The sequence below is a fragment of the Pleurodeles waltl genome, chromosome 2_1, assembly GCF_031143425.1.
Source record: "Pleurodeles waltl isolate 20211129_DDA chromosome 2_1, aPleWal1.hap1.20221129, whole genome shotgun sequence".
NCBI lineage: Eukaryota > Metazoa > Chordata > Amphibia > Caudata > Salamandridae > Pleurodeles > Pleurodeles waltl.
In genome coordinates this window covers 750,328,063-750,349,870 of record NC_090438.1, presented here as the reverse complement: position 1 = coordinate 750,349,870, position 21,808 = coordinate 750,328,063, and the positions used below count along the sequence as shown (strand labels likewise).

General features: G+C 45.6%; 1 protein-coding gene across 9 annotated transcripts in view; it reads left to right on the top strand.

The window, feature by feature from the left end:
* PRP4K (pre-mRNA processing factor kinase PRP4K) overlaps positions 1–21,808 on the top strand; it is a 361,290-nt gene that overhangs the window by 99,652 nt on the left and 239,830 nt on the right. For all 9 annotated transcript variants that reach the window (XR_011199946.1, XR_011199942.1, XR_011199948.1 and 6 more), the window contains exon 8: positions 7,673–7,763. Coding sequence is in view for 1 of the 9 variants with exons in the window: in XM_069217572.1 (XP_069073673.1) it covers positions 7,673–7,763 (91 nt within the window). In the remaining 8 variants the exon portion in view is untranslated. The remainder of the gene's footprint in view (positions 1–7,672; positions 7,764–21,808) is intronic.

Below are 21,808 nucleotides of genomic sequence, written 5' to 3'. Positions count from 1 at the left end.
GTGGCTTTTGTGCCCATAGAAGTGGGTGGAACTTTTAGCTGGAGAAGGGTGGTAGTCAGTACAGACCTCCCCCTTGATTGTCTCCTTGGAAATGACTACCCAGAGGTTAGTCAGAGCCTAAGAGAAGAACTGGTCCAGGACCAGGCCTCTCCCAAGGATTCTGGAGTGCCTGCCTCTGCAGTAAATGCAAGTAGGCCCCAGAAGAAAAAGAAAAGGAAACAGAGTAGGAAAGGTGGGCAACCTTTAGCCAAGGTTCCAGCAAGCCAAGGAGATTCTGCTCCAGTAGAGGAGAACTCCAAAAGTGGCTCTGATAAAGTCCAACCTGACCCACAAGAAGTCCTGGCTAGTCAGGCAACTGTTAAGCCTGAGTGGGTGGCTCCTCAGCTAACGGAAGAAAGAGTGGAAGAAGGGTGTTTACTACAAGATGTGGTAACCCCCCACTCTAATACAGCAGACAGGCACCCTGAACCCAAAGAAGCCTGTAACTTAGCCCCTTCCCTTGTAGGTGAAGAGCTAAAGGTGTGGTTCTGGGCACTGACAGCTGTCAGTGGCCTCTGCTGGGTGTTAGCCTTTATGGCTGCACTATCCTTGGCATGGTGGTCTGACCCCATGCCAAATAACAAGTTAGGCCCCCTGACCCTGTTGGTCATGGTGGGGTTACTCCAGCTCTGGGTAACCTCTTTGGGTAAGCTAGGGGTGACTCTGGCTAAGATAAGATTAGCAGAGGTGGATACCTCTGACCTCAAAATAGAGAGAATGGGTAAAGACATAAAAAGCACAGACAAGAGGCAGTTCAGACTAGGTCCTATCACTGTGGAAGTGGGTCAGTTCCCCAGAGGGAATGACCTGAACAGGAGGATGTAAGGCAGAGTAGGCCCTGCAACAAACCAGCCATTTCCTCTACTCTTCCTCGCCTGACAGACTAGGAAGACTCTTCCAGCTTTGGCTGAGTCTCCTGGCCTGTGGGCTGGGGGGGGCTTGTGTAAAGAAATGGCTCCCTGTTGCAGTTACCCCCCACTTTTTGCCTGGTACTGATGCTGACTTGACTGAGAAGTGTGCTGGGACCCTGCTAACCAGGCCCCAGCACCAGTGTTCTTTCACCTAAAATGTACCATTGATCCCACAATTGGCACACCCTGGCATCCAGATAAGTCCCTTGTAACTGGTACCTCTGGTACCAAGGGCCCTGATGCCAGGGAAGGTCTCTAAGGGCTGCAGCATGTATTATGCCACCCTAGAGACCCCTCACTCAGCTCAGACACACTGCTTACAAGCCTGTGTGTGCTAGTGAGAACAAAATGAGTAAGTCGACATGGCACTCCCCTCAGGGTGCCATGCCAGCCTCTCACTGCCTATGCAGTATAGGTAAGACACCCCTCTAGCAGGCCTTACAGCCCCAAGGCAGGGTGCACTATACCATAGGTGAGGGTACCAGTGCATGAGCACTGTACCCCTACAGTGTCTAAGCAAAACCTTAGACATTGTAAGTGCAGGGTAGCCATAAGAGTATATGGTCTGGGAGTCTGTTTTACACGAACTCCACAGCACCATAATGGCTACACTGAAAACTGGGAAGTTTGGTATCAAACTTCTCAGCACAATAAATGCACACTGATGGCAGTGTACATTTTATTGCAAAATACACCCCAGAGGGCACCTTAGAGGTGCCCCCTGAAACTTAACCGACTGTCTGTGTAGGCTGACTAGTTCCAGCAGCCTGCCACACTAGAGACATGTTGCTGGCCCCATGGGGAGAGTGCCTTTGTCACTCTGAGGCCAGTAACAAAGCCTGCACTGGGTGGAGATGCTAACACCTCCCCCAGGCAGGAGCTGTAACACCTGGCGGTGAGCCTCAAAGGCTCACCCCTTTGTCACAGCCCAGCAGGGCACTCCAGCTTAGTGGAGTTGCCCGCCCCCTCCGGCCACAGCCCCCACTTTTGGCGGCAAGGCTGGAGGGAACAAAGAAAGCAACAAGGAGGAGTCACTGGCCAGTCAGGACAGCCCCTAAGGTGTCCTGAGCTGAGGTGACTCTAACTTTTAGAAATCCTCCATCTTGCAGATGGAGGATTCCCCCAATAGGGTTAGGATTGTGACCCCCTCCCCTTGGGAGGAGGCACAAAGAGGGTGTACCCACCCTCAGGGCTAGTAGCCATTGGCTACTAACCCCCCAGACCTAAACACGCCCTTAAATTTAGTATTTAAGGGCTACCCTGAACCCTAGAAAATTAGATTCCTGCAACAACAAGAAGGACTGCCCAGCTGAAAACCCCTGCAGAGGAAGACCAGAAGACAACAACTGCCTTGGCTCCAGAAACTCACCGGCCTGTCTCCTGCCTTCCAAAGAACTCTGCTCCAGCGACGCCTTCCAAAGGGACCAGCGACCTCTGAATCCTCTGAGGACTGCCCTGCTTCGACGACGACAAGAAACTCCCGAGGACAGCGGACCTGCTCCAAAAAGACTGCAACTTTGTTTCAAGAAGCAGCTTTAAAGAACCCTGCAACTCCCCGCAAGAAGCGTGAGACTTGCAACACTGCACCCGGCGACCCCGACTCGGCTGGTGGAGAACCAACACCTCAGGGAGGACCCCCGGACTACTCTACTACTGTGAGTACCAAAACCTGTCCCCCCTGAGCCCCCACAGCGCCGCCTGCAGAGGGAATCCCGAGGCTTCCCCTGACCGCGACTCTCTGAAACCTAAGTCCCGACGCCTGGAAAAGACCCTGCACCCGCAGCCCCCAGGACCTGAAGGACCGGACTTTCACTGCAGAAGCGACCCCCAGGAGTCCCTCTCCCTTGCCCAAGTGGAGGTTTCCCCGAGGAAGCCCCCCCTTGCCTGCCTGCAGCGCTGAAGAGATCCCTTGATCTCTCATTGACTTTCATTACAAACCCAACGCTTGTTCTAACACTGCACCCGGCCGCCCCGCGCCGCTGAGGGTGAAATTTCTGTGTGGGCTTGTGTCCCCCCCGGTGCCCTACAAAACCCCCCCTGGTCTGCCCTCCGAAGACGCGGGTACTTACCTGCAAGCAGACCGGAACCGGGGAACCCCCTTCTCTCCATTATAGCCTATGCGTTTTGGGCACCACTTTGAACTCTGCACCTGACCGGCCCTGAGCTGCTGGTGTGGTAAGTTTGGGGTTGCTCTGAACCCCCAACGGTGGGCTACCTTGGACCAAGAACTGAACCCTGTAAGTGTCTTACTTACCTGGTAAAACTAACAAAAACTTACCTCCCCCAGAAACTGTGAAAATTGCACTAAGTGTCCACTTTTAAAGTAGCTATTTGTGAATAACTTGAAAAGTATACATGCAATTGAAATGATTCAAAGTTCCTAATGTACTTACCTGCAATACCTTTCAAACAAGATATTACATGTTAAATTTGAACCTGTGGTTCTTAAAATAAACTAAGAAAAGATATTTTTCTATAACAAAACCTATTGGCTGGATTTGTCTCTGAGTGTGTGTACCTCATTTATTGTCTATGTGTATGTACAACAAATGCTTAACACTACTCCTTGGATAAGCCTACTGCTCGACCACACTACCACAAAATAGAGCATTAGTATTATCTCTTTTTACCACTATTTTACCTCTAAGGGGAACCCTTGGACTCTGTGCATGCTATTCCTTACTTTGAAATAGCACATACAGAGCCAACTTCCTACAACCAGCATGTCACTTCAGGAGGCACTGGGGCGTCCGGATGCAGAGGTGGTTTACAGTGTTTGGTATCCCATTCAGTTTAAAGGGAAACAGTCCTGGGGATAAGAGGCTGCAAGTGGGGACTGAGTGAACCGTCTGGCTACATTCAAAGGGGGGTTCAGGTCTCAAGGGTCTCCGGCACACAGGACCACCGTCAGTCCACAGCAGCTCGGGCTTGGGGGCGTGTGTGCAGTGGTGCCTTGTCTGGTGGGGTCAGATCGTGAAGGCTCCTTGCGGTTCTTGGTTGCTGCACAAAAGAGGCTGCAGGTGACAACTAGGAGACCAGTCTGGCCAAACCCAAGGTGGGGTTTAGCTCTGTCGAGTCGCACGACCTTGTTGGCACCGTTGGCCCTCTTCGACTTGGGCTTGGGGTGAATGGGGAAGGTGCAGTGGTGCTTTTTGGTGTCTGGTTTTCCATGGTCTGAGCCTCACACAGTTCTTCCTGGGTGCTTACTGGGTGCAGGGGAGTAGCTCTGTTAATTCATGGGAAATGCTGGCAGTCCTCCCAGGCTTTTGGAGGTAGAGCACCTGCAGGACGAGTCGACTTTGGAACATTTGTTGAGGGCAACAGGCAGGGTTGGGGCTAAGTCAGTTGCTGCTCCTCATTTCGTGCTTTTCACAGCTCTTTGGTGTCCTTCTTAGGTCGGTAGAATGCAACAAAAACCCAGTTTACCACAGTAGGACCATACATTTTTGTGATGTCTCTTGAGTTAATGATTTGCTACTTATGTAAACGCTTTTCTGGTGGTATTTTGTAGGGAAGGGACATCAGTGTGGTGGTCCCCAATACACTATGTAATGGTAGCAGCAAATTAAAGGATTGAAATAAAAAAATAACCTTGCAGTTGATAAGTCTATTTAACATTGTGCCATCTATTTGTTTCTTTCTATTACAAAAACCAAACATGTGCATATGGGCAATGGTTGGATTTCTGTGGCTATTTGGGTTGTATTTGTGGACATTAAAACCCCTTTGAACATATTTGCTGCACAGAGTCACTGGTCTATGCACCACATAATTTGCTGGTGTGGTGGTTACACGTGACATAGTGGTGAATACTTGAGGTAGGATAACATGAGTTCAAACAATGATAAATGTTATTACTTAATGAAAACGAGATAAACTAAACATTGTTATTGGATATTTAAAAAGGTTATATATTTGCAGATTACTTGGAGCTTAAGACAGTGTAAGAGTATTGTGTTTAGGAACTGTAAAGTGGGATGCAGCAGGAGGTGGTCAGATTACACCTTTCATATAGAGTAAAGTGAGCTTTCCGAGCCTGTTGGAAAATGGTTAGATTTGGGATCACTCTGAATATATTGTTGAGCGTGATACAGACCAGTGATGAACTAATGTTAAACATAACTACAGTTAGACACAAGGGCCCTGGTTCTGACTAGGCACATGGAGGTTAGTGAATTGTAGTGACACGGATGGAATGTGCTTTTAGTTTAGACTTGATGGGTCCCTCGCAGGAATGCAGTGAGTGTTTTTTAACACAGGGATATGCATTCTGTAGTGGTACTCTTGTTTTGTTGGGTAGCTTCCTAGATGATGTAGGTAGGATAATGTTTGTGAGTCGTGTGGTAGTTTGTACATTATTCTGCTAGCAAAATTGATAATTTTGTATTGAAGGTTTTAGATGTGTTAAGCTATTGCAGATATCAATCTTTCTCATTATTAGGCTATTGATTAGATACTTGTTTGTAGAGAAGGGGAGATGTGTGCAGATTTTCCTGCTACACAGAGTATTTGTAACCTAGCAGAAGTAGTAGTGTTGAAGATAGATTGTTCTGGGTGTTTGTTGGAGTAATATTGTACTTGTAGGTTTTGGAGAAAGAGAGAATGATAAAGTAGAGGGACATGATGTAAGTAAGGACAACTGAAGTGCATCCAATTTTTAATATCACAGTAATGTAGGCCTTTGTTAAAGGATTAAACAGAATTCGTCACAACTACAATCGCCCTTGCAACAGTTTTGGACTTGAATGTTGTATTAAATCCACTTATGGGATCACTTCCTGAGCCCCTGCACTCTACTTGACCTAGTTTCATGGCCGATGGTTTTCTTAGTTGCACACGTTCAGTTAACATTGTTGCTTTATAACCTTTCACAGTGAAAGGACCATATTTCAGATGCACAAATACATAGTACTGTTACGCTCACACCCCTGTTTCTTCCCAAAGCTTGTTCCACTTTTTCATATCAGCCAAACCATTGAACTGCTATCTTTTTCACTGAACCACAAACAGTGGCTGAGAGATCTTTGCATTTGCTAGACATGTATAATGTGGAACCTACATGCCTATTTGGAAAGCTCAACCAACTTTTTGCTCCTATTTTTCACAGTGACTTATAGGAAATGGCATACACGTCACAACCTATTCACCCTTGATGGGTTGTGAAATTTATTCAGATTTGTTATGCTAAAGCAAAGCACATATTAGCCTCCTTAACGCACACTCTGCTTGTAAGAAGGGTTCTACAATTACCTTTTTTGGCAATATACCATTATTTGTTTGCAGAGCGAGTATGTTGCCGTCAGTACACACGCTTACTAGACAGTACTGTGTCAATACACCAGAACAAAGGGGTGCACAAGTTGGACAAGCAGTACTAAAACAGATGTTAATACTACCATCTTTACTTCTGCAAGCCACCACTTTACATGGAAGTTTCACTATCTTGCAGTTTGCAAGACGCACATGTCCTTCAGCAACACATGAAGCAAACGGAATGCATTACTTAGTTTGCAACTAGCAAAATTAGATACACATGCACCCCCCTGCTTTCCTGGATGCCGGGAATTTGGAGGATGTCCACTATCTTGCATTGCTTATAGTTTAGGTACATTAAACATTCAGACACTGACTAATTGCATCCTTGTGGGTTGTGGCTTTTTAAGACATGACCAGAAGTCATTCACTGCACAATTGTACCAAAATCAATTTTCAAAGAAAAACAACTTTTAATTTTCCAAAGTTCACCTCTGAGGCGGGAGCCTGCCCAGCATGTGAATCTGCAAAACTGAAACTTTTTAAAACTGAGGTAATATATTCCTTTCTAATACTGTCACTAACTCATGATTGACAATTTCTTTCAGTTTTACTTGAGCGTCACCACATAAGATAACCTCATGGACAATGTTTTAGCATGTTAATGCAGTGATACCATTAAGCTCCTATCTTGGGCCAGGACAGTGCTTGCACCTACAGTTTTTTTCAATTACTTAATTTTACCTGTTCTTTTTTTATTTGTGTGATAATAAACATCTTATTCTTCTCTAAAGCTAGGAATGACTGAATGTTGATTTTAGGTATTGTTTTTAAGTATCATGTTGTTATCTGAGTTTTAAAACCCTTCCACGTTCTTGATTAAGCCTTGCCTGTTCAGTATCGCCCTCCGAGGGCTTAGAGCGAGTACATTTATTGTCCATTTTGAGTGTAGTATGTGTGTCCCTGCAACACTGGTGCTAAACAGTTTCATGCAGGGTGCAGCCCAGTAACCACTGCCATTGCCTGCTCCAGAACGGTAAGAAAGGGCTTAGTACCTTGCTTTTAGTACTTAAAATTTCTCATCAATAAGGTCTAGATGCACAGCGTTCTCTTACTTTGTTGGACACCTGAGCACTTCAAAAATTATTCATTAATAATAATAATAATAAAAATAATAACAAACATGTCCTCATTGATAGCTGGACTAATACTTGGTTCTGTCTTCAGCAGAGAAAATCTCATGCTTCACATGAATGACACTTTCTTTCTCCAAATTCCCAAGCTAGCTTCAGATTCAAAGTGAAGATTACTTTCTTGACTTGTGCTTGCATTTATACTTTAGTGACTTTAACCCTACCTCACCTCAGGTGTTAGGATGCAAAGCCTGATGACCCAGAGTTCTTTATGTGACTATATTCAATTAATGAAAAGTAAAAAAAAAAAAAAAAGTATTAATATTATTTTCTCAGAGTGCTCGATTTAGAGCTGCTGGTATTGGAAAAGACTTCAAAGAAAACCCCAACCTCCGAGATAACTGGACTGATGCTGAAGGCTACTACCGTAAGTGTTTTTCATTGTTGTTTATAATTTCTTGATAAGTAAAGAACTGGAATGTTTTGATGATATATTGGGGCTTAACAGTTACTGGACTGAAATCAAGATCGAGCAGCCTACAAAGTAGTAAAGATCCAAAGTAGATGTTGGGGAAGCCAGAATGCCTCAAATACTTGGGAATTTAAGTGTGACACATAGGGAAGGAATAGTTTATGCACAGCATGAGCAGTTGTCCAGGGCTGAAGACGTCTGTGGTCTGGAATTCATTGCTCTCATCAGTAATGAGTTGGGTATTGCTGGCCAAAATGGCATTTTTGTCAATGTGCCTCTTCTCCATTCCAGGAGCAATGAATCCAGTACTACACAGTTGTTTAAAGAGGTCAGTTAGTGATTTAGTTATCATAGGCAGCAAAGCCAAGTAGGCTTAGGCCTTAACAGTGAAGCTTTCCAGTGAAAAAAGGTGACTTTGGTGCCGCCAGATTTTCAATGTGGCCTGGGGTTTAGTGATCTCCAGCTGGGAGAGAAAACTGCTTAAAGGCATGTGTATTCAAAGAGAATTTTGAGAATGCTTGGTATAAAGTTGCATTCACTGGAGGTATCCATTTATAAAAGTGTTGAAGGATTTGTAAAAGAGCTCCCTTTGTACAGGGCATGCAGTTGAGGTGCCAAGGGAGGTGGCTGCAGTAACAGACCCTAATAATGGTGCTTAGCTTGGCCTCCGGAGATAAGAAGGTTGCATCCATATATTTCATGCAGAGGGGTGATAAGTGGGTGAGTCGCTTAAAGCTAGAGATCAGTGGAAGATAATTATGCCCTGGGCATTCTGGGGAACAGAGTGCCTACAGTTAAAGAAAAGCTCAGTTCTAGATCACTTTATTTGCCTACATAGAGCATACCTCACTCTTGCTGAAGAGAGTAATCTGGGAGTGCCCCTTACTGTTAGAACAATGCAGGCGTCTTGCAAGTGGCATGGTCTTGCATGTTAGTACAGAGGATTTGGACACACATTCTAGCTAAACTGTGTCCAATAACTGGACAGCATGTGAATAATTGCAAATAACTGCTTGTTTAGAAATATACCTAAACCTTAAAGGTGGAAAATGCAGCTTACATTTACAGCACTAAGCCCTTATGAAAAGGTGCATTGTTATATGCTGGTGGAAACTGTGGGAGCCACAGTTGAGCAATTTGTTGACAGACATACTAGATACTGAATAGTCAAAAAGCTTAGGATAAGACTTAGCAGAGTGGACAACGATGATTTAGCAAGGTACAAGACTGCCCTGGAACTGAAGTATCAAGTGTTGCTTGACAGGGATAAAGCAAGGCTGTGAAATGATGCAGTTGATCTGATTTGGTTGTTGTGATGGCATGGAGGGGAAAAACTGAAGGGAGATCTGTCTAACTGATCCCTTCTTACCAGTGTACATTGGACTCACCTTTAGGAATGTGCAGTCACAATGTCTAAGTAGTGGTGGCTGTATGGTAAATCAAAGTTGACACTTTCTGTCATGTGATGTAATGATATGCTGTCAACCTGATCTTAACATTGCTCCTGTAACGTCTTAGATATTGCTTCTCTAACATTGCAATTTTCATATAGTCACATGTTTGAATCCTTCCCTGTCATTAGGCTTGGAATCCATAGAAAAAATAAAGACCAGACAACAGTGCCTGAGCAACAGTTTAAAAGCATATACACCTCATTTGTAGCATCCTGAACTTCAGTCAGCTCTCCTTCTCCTCCCCCAAGAGGCCATTGTAGCTTAGATTTCTACTGCATTTCAGGTGTGAGGGAGTCTCCAGACAGAGCTCTGCTCGACCCTTTCAGTGAACTCTCAAAATTGTTATTTTCTTGGTCTACCCTAGGACTGATCAAGAACAGTTTCCTGCTTCTACAGCACCAAGTGGTTTTTAGTAAAACAGTTTTTTTTGTGTTTTTTTTTTTTTTTTTTTTTTTTTGCTTGGGAGGGGGGATGGGTTTGGGGGGGAGGGGAAGGAGACACTTTTGCTCTTTGACCAACTGTCATGGCTGCCCTGGCTGACAGAGTGAAATCTCTCTTCAAATCCTGTTCACTTCATGAGCAGAGAAAGATTTACACTGATCTGCATTCTCAGTTTATCTGCTGTGGTTATGTTGACCTTAGAACACCACCATACAAGAAAAATACTATAGGTGGTACATCCTTCTCCGTTCAAGCAGCCAAACTATGGAATTCATTACCCCCAACTATAAGAGCCACAGATAACTATCTTGTCTTCAGAAAACTACTCAAGAGTTGGCTCTTTCCTTTATAACCACCATATTCAAACAGCTATGGACTGCATATGCCTATGTTGATAAATATTTTTTATCTGATTATATGTATATTCTAGTTATATATAGTTCTATAGAAAATATGTATCGCTACTATGTCATAACATTAAACTACGCACATACTCTTTAAACCTCCCATTTCGACTCCATTGCGCATGGGCGTTGACTCCATCTTAGATTGTTTTTTTTCCGCCATCGGGTTCGGACGTGTTCCTTTTCGCTCCGTGTTTCGGGTCGGAAAGTTAGTTAGAATCTCGGAAAAATCGTCGGTATTGTTTGCGTTCGGTATCGGGTTAGTTACAACAGATCGACACTGAATTAAGAAGAGCTCCGGTGGCCCTTCGGGGTTTTTTCGATCCCCGTCGGGGCCTGGTCGGCCCGGCCACGTGTCTCTTCAAGGCTGATGGAACGGACCCCATTCCGCTTCTGTCCAAAATGCCATAACAAGCATCCATATACAGATCAACACCTGGTCTGTAACTTGTGTTTGTCACCAGAACACAAGGAGGATAGTTGTGAGGCCTGTCAAGCGTTTCGGTCCAGGAAGACACTCAGGGACCGAAGAGCAAGAAGACTGCTAATGGCATCGGCGCCGACAGGACAAGGGCGTTTCGAGGAGGAGGAAGAAACATTCTACATCCAGGATTCGGACTCGGAGGAGGTCGATCCCGAAGAAACGCCGAAAACCGTGAGTAAGACGTTGAAACAAAGAACTCACGAAAACACTGCCAAAGCCCAGGGGACGCCACCGCCAACAGGCCATGGCTTAACCCAAAAAGTAGGTGACCGTCCATCGGCACCGAAAAAGGGCGAGCTGGTGTCGAAGTCATCCGACTCCGGTCGAGATACAGGCACGCAGCAATCTCGGGCCCGAGAGAGTTGCTCCGAAAAGATTCGGCATCGAGACAGCGGCACCGAAATTGGTCGGCACCGAGAGGGCACTACGCCGAAAAGCAAAAAGATTTTGTCGGAGCCGAAAAAAGCAGCGGAAAAGGTTTCGGTGCCGAAACATCCGGCCTCCGAACCGAAAATTTGTTCCTATTCAGAGGAATAAGGACTGTCCTCTCAAATGAAGACACACAGATTTGAACAAGAATTAGAGACAATAGAGCCAGATCACACGCAAAGTCGGCTCTTTATTCAGAAAGATACAGGGAAGATCAGCACTCTTCCTCCAATCAGAATGAAACGAAAACTTGCCTTCCAAGACAAGGACAAGGACAAGGACAAACAGCCACAAGCAAAAGTGGCTAAACAAGTAACACCACCACCATCCCCACATCACTCTCCACAACTATCACCGGTTGCCACTCCACCAATGATGCAATCCCCAACACATACGGGGATGAGTCAAGATGACCCTGACGCATGGGACCTTTACGACGCACCAGTGTCAGACAATAGTCCTCAATGCTATCCAGCAAGACCCTCGCCACCAGAGGATAGTACAGGTTACGTTCAAGTGGTATCAAGGGCAGCAGCATTTCACAATGTCAGCCTTCACTCAGAACCCATTGAAGACGACTTCCTTTTTAATACACTGTCGTCTACGCACAGTCAATATCAAAGTCTGCCAATGTTGCCCGGAATGCTAAAACACTCCAAACTAGTGTTTGAGGAGCCTGTCAAAGGGAGAGCCATTACTCCAAGAGTAGATAAAAAATATAAACCGCCACCAACAGACCCAGTGTACATCACACAACAGTTATCACCAGACTCTGTTGTAGTTGGAGCAGCGCGCAAAAGAGCCAACTCTCATACTTCAGGAGACGCGCCACCTCCAGATAAAGAGAGTAGAAAAGTCGACGCAGCAGGCAAAAGGGTGGCGGCACAGGCAGCAAACCAGTGGCGTATTGCAAATTCACAAGCTTTGCTAGCCAGATATGATAGGGCCCATTGGGACGAGATGCAACACCTTATTGAACACTTACCAAAGGAGTTCCAAAAAAGAGCGCAGCAAGTGGTAGAAGAGGGACAAAATATCTCCAATAATCAAATTCGATCAGCAATGGATGCTGCAGACACAGCTGCTAGAACTGTCAACACAGCAGTAACAATAAGGAGGCATGCATGGCTGCGTACATCAGGATTTAAACCAGAGATACAGCAAGCTGTGCTGAATATGCCATTCAACGGACAGCAGTTGTTTGGGCCAGAGGTGGACACTGCAATTGAAAAACTTAAAAAAGACACTGACACGGCCAAAGCCATGGGCGCGCTCTACTCCCCGCAGAGCAGAGGCACATTTCGAAAAACACAATTTTGAGGGGGGTTTCGAGGGCAAACCACAGAAGCCACAACCTCACAAACAAAGCCCACTTACCAGAGCCAGTATCAGCGGGGAGGTTTTCGGGGATAATATAGAGGAGGACAGTTTCAAAGAAACAGAGGAAAGTTCCAAAGTCCCAAAACTCCTCAAAACAAACAGTGACTTCAAGGTCACAAATCCCCAACACATAACACCTGTGGGGGGGAGACTAACCAGTTTTTACACACATTGGGAGGAAATAACAACAGACACTTGGGTCTTAGCAATTATCCAGCATGGTTATTGCATAGAATTTCTCAAATTCCCTCCAAACGTCCCACCGAAAACACACATTATGTCAAAACAACATATAGATCTTCTAGGACTAGAAGTTCAGGCATTGCTACAGAAAGAAGCAATAGAATTAGTACCTAAAGAACAATTAAACACAGTAGTTTACTCACTGTACTTCCTGATACCCAAAAAAGACAAGAGCCTGAGACCGATACTAGATCTCAGAACATTAAATACCTACATCAAATCAGACCACTTTCACATGGTTACTCTACAAGACGTAATCCCACTGCTCAAACAACAAGACTACATGACAACACTAGACCTAAAGGATGCATATTTCCATATACCAATACATCCTTCACACAGAAAGTACCTAAGGTTTGTATTCCAAGGGATACATTACCAATTCAAAGTGTTGCCATTCAGAATAACAACTGCGCCAAGAGTTTTTACAAAATGCCTAGCAGTAGTAGCTGCACATATCAGAAGGCAGCAAATACATGTGTTCCCATACCTAGACGATTGGTTAATCAAAACCAATACGCTAAAACGGTGTTCAAAACACACAAAATATTTCATAGAAATCCTACACAAACTAGGTTTCTCAATCAACTACGCAAAGTCACACCTGCAGCCGTGCCAAACACAGCAATACTTGGGAGCAACAATCAACACAGCAAAAGGGATTGCTACTCCAAGTCCACAAAGAGTACAAACATTTCACAATGTAATACAGGCCTTGTATCCAAAACAAAGAGGTACAAGTCAAAATAATATTGAAACTACTAGGCATGATGTCCTCATGCATAGCCATTGTCCCAAATGCAAGGTTACACATGCGGCCCTTACAACAGTGCCTAGCATCACAATGGTCACAAGCACAGGGTCAGCCTCTAGATCTGGTGTTGATAGACCGCCAAACATACATCTCGCTTCAATGGTGGAACAGTATAAATTTAAACCAAGGGCGGCCTTTCCAAGACCCAGTGCCACAATACGTGATAACAACAGATGCTTCCATGACAGGGTGGGGAGCACACCTCAATCAACACAGCATCCAAGTACAATGGAACATACAGCAAAAACAGTTACACATAAATCACCTAGAACTGTTACCGGTATTTCTAGTGCTGAAAGCATTTCAACCCATGATAACCCACAAATACATTCTTGTCAAAGATCAGACAACATGACAACAATGTATTACCTAAACAAACAAGGAGGGACACACTCAACACAGTTGTGTCTCCTAACACAGAAAATATGGCATTGGGCGATTCACAACCACATTCGCCTAATAGCACAATTTATTCCAGGAATTCAGAATCAGTTAGCAGACAATCTCTCACGGGATCACCAACAGATCCACGAATGGGAGATTCACCCCCAAATACTGAACACTTACTTCCAAATTTGGGGAACACCACAAATAGATCTATTTGCAACAAAGGAAAACTCAAAATGCCAAAACTTCGCATCCAGGTACCCACAACATCAGTCTCAGGGCAATGCGCTATGGGTGAACTGGTCAGGGATATTTGCGTACGCTTTTCCCCCTCTCCCACTCCTTCCATATCTAGTAAACAAGTTGAGTCAAAACAAACTCATACTAATAGCACCAACATGGGCAAGGCAACCTTGGTACACAACACTACTAGACCTGTCAGTAGTACCTCATGTCAAACTACCAAACAGACCAGATCTGTTAACACAACACAAACAACAGATCAGGCATCCAAATCCAGCATCGCTGAATCTAGCAATTTGGCTCCTGAAATCCTAGAATTCAAACACTTAGACCTCACACAAGAATGTATGGAGGTCATAAAACAGGCTAGAAAGCCTACCACTAGACACTGCTATGCAAATAAATGGAAAAGATTTGTTTATTACTGCCATAATAATCAAATTCAACCCTTACACGCATCTACAAAAGATATAGTAGGATACTTACTACATTTGCAAAAAGCAAAACTAGCTTTCTCTTCCATAAAAATACATCTTACTGCAATTTCAGCTTACCTGCAAATTACGCACTCAACTTCATTATTAAGGATACCAGTCATAAAAGCGTTTATGGAAGGCCTAAAGAGAATTATACCACCAAGAACGCCACCAGTTCCTTCATGGAACCTCAACATTGTCTTAACACGACTCATGGGCCCACCTTTTGAGCCCATGCACTCTTGTGAAATGCAATACTTAACGTGGAAAGTTGCATTTTTAATTGCCATCACATCTCTAAGAAGAGTGAGTGAAATTCAAGCGTTTACCATTCAAGAACCATTTATTCAAATACACAAAAATAAAGTTGTTCTACGAACACATCCCAAATTTTTACCAAAAGTAATCTCACCGTTCCACTTGAATCAAACGGTAGAATTACCAGTGTTCTTCCCACAGCCAGATTCCGTAGCTGAAAGAGCACTACATACATTAGACATCAAAAGAGCACTAATGTACTACATTGACAGAACAAAACTAATTCGAAAGACAAAACAACTATTTATCGCCTTTCAAAAACCTCATACAGGAAATCCAATTTCAAAACAAGGCATTGGTAGATGGATAGTTAGGTGCATTCAAACCTGCTATCTTAAAGCTAAAAGAGAACTGCCTATTACACCAAAGGCACACTCAACCAGAAAGAAAGGTGCTACCATGGCCTTTCTAGGAAATATTCCAATGAACGAAATATGTAAGGCAGCAACATGGTCTACGCCTCATACATTTACCAAGCACTACTGTGTAGATGTGCTAACTGCACAACAAGCAACAGTAGGTCAAGCTGTACTAAGAACATTATTTCAAACTACTTCAACTCCTACAGGCTGAACCACCGCTTCTGGGGAGATAACTGCTTACTAGTCTATGCACAGCATGTGTATTTGCAGCTACACATGCCATTGAACGGAAAATGTCACTTACCCAGTGTACATCTGTTCGTGGCATTAGTCGCTGCAGATTCACATGCGCCCACCCGCCTCCCCGGGAGCCTGTAGCCATTTAGAAGTAGATCTTAAACATTTGTACATTTGTTAATAGATTACTTGAAACTTTATTATGTACATACGCATTCACTCCATTGCATGGGCACTATTACTAGCATACACAACTCCTACCTCACCCTCTGCGGGCAAAACAATCTAAGATGGAGTCGACGCCCATGCGCAATGGAGTCGAAATGGGAGGAGTCCCTCGGTCTCGTGACTCGAAAAGGAAAAGACTTCTTCGAAGAAAAACAACTTGTAACACTCCGAGCCCAACACCAGATTGCGGGATGTGCACAGCATGTGAATCTGCAGCGACTAATGCCACGAACAGATGTACATAAGTGACATTTTCTCTATATATATATATATATATATATATATATATATATATAGAGAGAGAGAGAGAGATATTTATGTGTGTGCATGTAATTCTATGCTTAACATGTTCATAGGTCATTGCATAGCTCCTAGATAAGTTGTTATATTAGTTACTTATCCCTGCACTCGTTTTATATCACACTTTGTCTACACATCACCATATGTCATGTCTCTATAAGTCTATCCTCCATTCCCACTCTGACTCATCCCAAATCCATTCTACCACTTTCGTCTCCTAAATAATCCTGCCTAAGTTCTTCCCTCCTCTTCCATATCTAACTCACCCAAACCTCACTTTACTACCATGATCTCCCAAACAACCCTACTAAATTCTCCCTCATTTATCTAACCATTAATTCATCCAAAACCCCTCCTGCTACTATGATCTCCCTGACCCTTTCCACAGACTCTTCCCTCTTTCATCCTAAGCCTAAATCCTATTACCATAAACTCCCAATTAACACTTCTGGATTCTTCCCTCCTTCACCCCTCCATTACTACAGTTAATCCAACTAACAAACTCACATATCTGCGGCTCAAATTAACTCATAATAATGCTAAAACTGTACTCATATTTCCCTATACTAATCCACCACTAATTCCTTTTGGGTTCCGGAGTAGCGTGGTACTCGCCGAAAAGCGCTTCGACGCCTCGTCAGGGGTAGTAAACACTATATAAATACTATTACAATACAATTACAATTACCTTCAAATACCTTTTAAGTGTAATTTCACATTGGAAGAGGTAGAAATGTGGAGTTCGGTGTCTCTGAACTCACAATTTAAAAATGCACCTTTTGGTGAAGTTGGGTTTTGAATTGTAAGTTTGAAAATGCCAATTTTAGAAAGTGGGCATTTTCTTGCTTAAACCATTCTCTGCTTTTGTCTGTCTGTTGAATACACATCTGAGTCAGGATGACTGTTGGGCTGCTTGTGTATTTACTTTAGACAGTCACACAAAGAGAGCTGAGGTGTGCCTGCATTACCTGTTAGCCCATCACCAGGCTGATGGGTCTTCCTGAGCTAGAGTGACTGGAGGAGCTGACACTTTGACCTGAATAGAGCTGTGCCTGTCCTCACACAAAGCAGTCTCCAACCCACTGGAGGCCGTCTTGGGCCAGGGCAGTGAAAGGCAGGGTCTTGTGCATTGCAGAGACTTCTCTTTGAATTTTGACTTCTTTAAAGACAGAGATGTTTATAAGCACTGGATCTCTGACATCATTTAGTACACTTGTGGACTGAGGACATTCTGCCAGGAAGAACAGCTTTATGCTGTAAGAGGGACTGCCACTCTGCCTGTTGCTTTTTTAAGCTGGCCTGCTGCTTCTGTGCTGGGGGTGAAAGGACTGGACTTTGGCTTTCTACATCCTTCTTTCGAAGGTTCTCCACAGGCTTGAACTGAGTTTGCCTCCTGCTAAGAAGTCTGAGAGCCATCAAAGACCTCATCTATCAGCACCTATGCTCTCTTGCTGAGAGTCCTGACTTGCCAAGTGGTGCCAAATCTAATTCCTGGGCCCTTGTGAGTGAACTCTGGTGCAACCTGGAAGACACTGGTACATCGACTGACTTCCATAGCAACTTCAGACCCAGCACCGCTCCCCAATCCAGTGCCGCTGCCTGCACTGGAGCTGTGGTCCCCACTGGGTGCAACCACCGCGAAGTATAACGCAGGCCCTGACGTCGACAGGGCACCTCCGAAGTCCCACCACTGAGAGAGTCCAGAGTGCCGTGTCACTGACGTCCATGACACCCTTCTCCGCCGCAGCACCTGGGCCCCATGGTGTAATCGCAGCACCGCGAAATCGACAACTAGCGAATTGACCCACTAGATTCATCAATCCAGCCTTGTTGTAAGGTACTTATGCCTCACCGTTAACGCCACTTCACCTCCCCTGCAACCGTAAGGAACCCACTCCTCACCTCCTCTGCCTAGCAGTAAGGAACCGATGCCTCACCTCCCCGCGGCAGTAAGGAACCAACCCCTCACAGTCTCTGGCAACACCTCACCGACACTGTGCAACATCTTTGTTTCCTCATTGTTTTTCAAAGTACTGTATCTGGGGTCTCTACAACTCCGTAGCTAGCCCACTCTCCCTCGCGATTGGTGCCGGACAGTTGGAAACGACTCCGTCGAGCCTCAGTTGGAGCTATTGTGTTTCTAAGCGCTATGCTAGTTTTAATCTTTGAAAATGTGTGTCTGTACTTGAGTATGTTGGATTTTTGTCGTCTGAGTGTTGTTTCACGCAGATAAATATTGGCTATTTTTCTAAACTGGTTTGGGGTCCTTTTGTAGTTTTTTCACTGTGTTACTGTCTGTGCATGTACAAATACTTTACACATCGCCTCTGAGATAAGCCGGACTGCTCGTGCCAGGCTACCAAGGGGGTGAGTAGGAGTTATCTTAGCTGTGTGACTCCCTTATCCTGACTAGAGTGAGGGTCCCTACTTGGACAGGGTGTAAACCACTGCCAACCAGAGACCCAATTTCTAACACCACCCCTGCGCGTTGACATTAGTTCTTTCTGAATCAGTAGGTGCAGATCCAGAGGGAACTATCTCCAGTCATTTTTTGGATGATTTTTTTCAACGTTTTGCCAATGTCTCAAAAAAGAATTCTGGCGATGTCTCTCCATGAACCCAGTGGGGTTTAACCCCTGTGGTTCGTGCCTCAGATTGATGTCAGTGACAGACCCCCAAACTTATTTGCCTTTGGTGCTTGGAGCCAGACCAAGACTCCAAGACTTGTGAGGACTGTCATGCCATGTACCCGATGCATCTGACGTAGCCCTTCTTGAAGCACCTGGTAGCCTGAAGACTGTCAACTCCATGACCCTCCTGGTCCTGGCTGTGAGGAATGTCTAAAGTCTATTCGCAGAGTCATTCCAGGTGCTTGTCATCACACTCTGTCACCAGGTAAGTCCAAAAAAATCCAGGAAATGCTCCTTGACTCCCTGAGTTTGCCAGAGTGACCCTTGCCAAACTCTGAGTTTTATGAGGCTATGCTCATTATTGGGTGATCTAACCCCTCTGGAGTTCCTTCGGGCCTCATTGGTTTGGCCTGCACTGGAATCCCTCTGGTGGGTCAGTCCACGGCCCCAGACGGGTCCCCTGAATTGTGTTGGATCTGGAATGGCTCCGATCACAAGACTGCAACCTTCCTTTGGGCTTGTTCCAGCAACATCTTTCCCAGCTCCTCCAATGCCCAAGGCGGCACCTAACCTATCATTATACCCGACTCCGATACAGAACTAAATCTTCATCGCTTGGTGCAGAATGTGAAGACCCTTATGGCAAAAAAAAAACCTTTGAGGAGGCCGATGATATCTGGTGTGAGGAACTGGCAAAGTCAGTGGTATTGACACCTCAACAGACCGTGGTCCGGTCTCCTCCTACTGTGACTATGAAGGAAAGGGCTTCATTTGCCATGGTGGCAAGGAGGGCTGCTGAGGTGTTGAATCGTAACTACCCTCAGTTACAGTCAAGACAGTGTCTTGACATGAGGTGCTTCAGCCGGAAGTCACACTTCCAGAACCCCTTATCCCCTTTCATGAAGCCCTCACTGATGTTCTGTTTGGGGCCTGCCTCAAGCCCTGCACATGGGAAAGTTTCCCATTCGCTCTCTCCTGGGGACTCTGCTTTCCTCAGACAAACTCCCCATCCCGGAGAGCCCGATCGTCCAAGCTTCCACCCCTAAAGTCAACCCTGGAACATTCCCTCTGGAGTCGGTGAACACTGCTTGCCTTTTGGGTCGATGCACCCACACAGTTTGAGATTCGGTTGCGCAAATGCTGCCCACGGTCTCTGAGTTGCCATACTATTACAGGCTCTTACAGATGGCAGAGACACAGCAAAAATCACCGTTCGCTGCAGACTAGATATGACCGACTTGCTAGGTAGAGCGATGCGTTGTCACCGACACTCAGACACCATGCCTGGTTGAGATTGACTGGCTTTTTCAGGGGTGTCCCGGGATCCCTTATGGACATGCCATTTATTGGCATCCGTCTCTTTTGGAGGCAAGGTTTATTAAGCCCTTGAGCACTTTAATGACAGCCGAGCTACAGCCAGGTCCTTGGGCCCTTCGATGGTGCCACTCCAACAGCATTCTGCTATCCGCAATCAACTGCGTCCATTCCCAGCTACCATGGCCAAAAGACTCCCCAGCCTTTTCATGGCAATGGGCATTGTAAGAAGCTGGCCTAGTGTGTGGTGGGTACCTATGGTACTTACACCATATACCAGGTCCCGGTATTCCCTCTTAGTGAAGTGTAAATAATGTCTAGAAGCCAGGCTCTCTAGAGGTAGCTGAGGATGAGCAGCCAAGGCTTATCTAGGAGACATGCAAAGCTCATGCAATACCACTGTAGTCACACAGCACTTACACACATGAAAGGAAACATTCAGTTGTACAAAAATCAAGGTACTTTATTTTTGGAACAAATCACCACAAACTACCAGGCAGGTAACCCACCCTTAGGAGGTAAGTAATACACTAAATATATACACTAGTATTCAGAAACCAGCATAGAAAAGGCTAGAAAATAGTGCAAATAGCAATAACCAATAGTGACACTAGGGGGAGTACAAACCAAATACTAAAAAAAAAAAATGGAATGCGAACAAGGTACCCCCACCTAGGTAAGTAAGATGTGTAGAGGGGAGCTGGGGGTATCTGAAAACCACAAAGGTAAGTTTCCCCCAGCGACCAGGAATGCAGGAGTAAAACACTAGATTTTCCCAACACCACCCAAAAGGAGGAAAAGAAGATAAAGTAGACACCCAGACAAAACTGCAAGAAACCCACCGGTGGATTCCTGAAGAAAGAAGACCTGTGGAGAGAGGGGACCCAGTCCAATAGTCATAGAGGAGTCCAGGAGGAGTAGGGGCTACTACTCACCCAGCTGTGGATTCAGGAGTTGGTCGACTGCGATAAAGAACAGGTCAGCACTGCAACCCTGGAGCCGGAGAAGAGTTCCAGATGAATGCAGATGAAGCCCTACGCTGGAAGGAAGATTGTAGACGGGTGTCGGTGCAGGAATTCCACCAACAAGTCTTGGCAAAGGCAAACTTGGGGTTAGTGGAAAAGAGGTCCTGCCGGGGACCAGCAAGTCCCAGGAGGACTCATCCCAAGAGGCGGAGTCACAGGGGACCCTCTGCATCGCAGAGAGTCCACAGGAGCAGAGACAGTACCCACAGGAGTCCCAGAGGGAGCCCACGCAGCACTACAAAAGAGGATCCCACGCCTCAGGAGAACCGCGCAGGAGGCTGTGCTTTGTCAAATGGAGTTCTGGGGGCTGGAGCTACACGTCACCTGAAGATCCCTTGGTGGAGATGCAAACAAGCCTTGGCAGCTGCAAGGGACGTGGTGCACGGGGGTACTGTCTTGCGTGGGAAGGCAAAGGCTTACCTCCACCAAAGTTGGACACATGGCAGAGAGGACTACTCAGGACCACCACCTGTGATACAGGATCCACACAGCTCAGCAGGAGAGGGGATTCACGCAGCCGGTCGTCGCTTGTCGTAGGTGGCTGCGGTTGCAGGGAAGTGACTCTTTGACTCCAAGGGAGATTCCTTCTTTTTCTTGTGCAGGCTAAGGAGTTGCAGTCTTCTGAGGATGCACGGCGAGGGAAATGTTGCAAAGCTGGCAGGAGCCCTGGAAACAATGTTGCTGAAGAGCCCTTTCTTCTTGGAAGCAGCTTGTCGGGTCCTGGAGGTTCAAGTTGCAGTTTGGCAGCTCCTATCAGGAGGAGGCTCTGACGTCACCTGCCTGGCCACTCAGATGCTCCCAGAGCTCCCTGCCAACCTTGGAAACAAGATG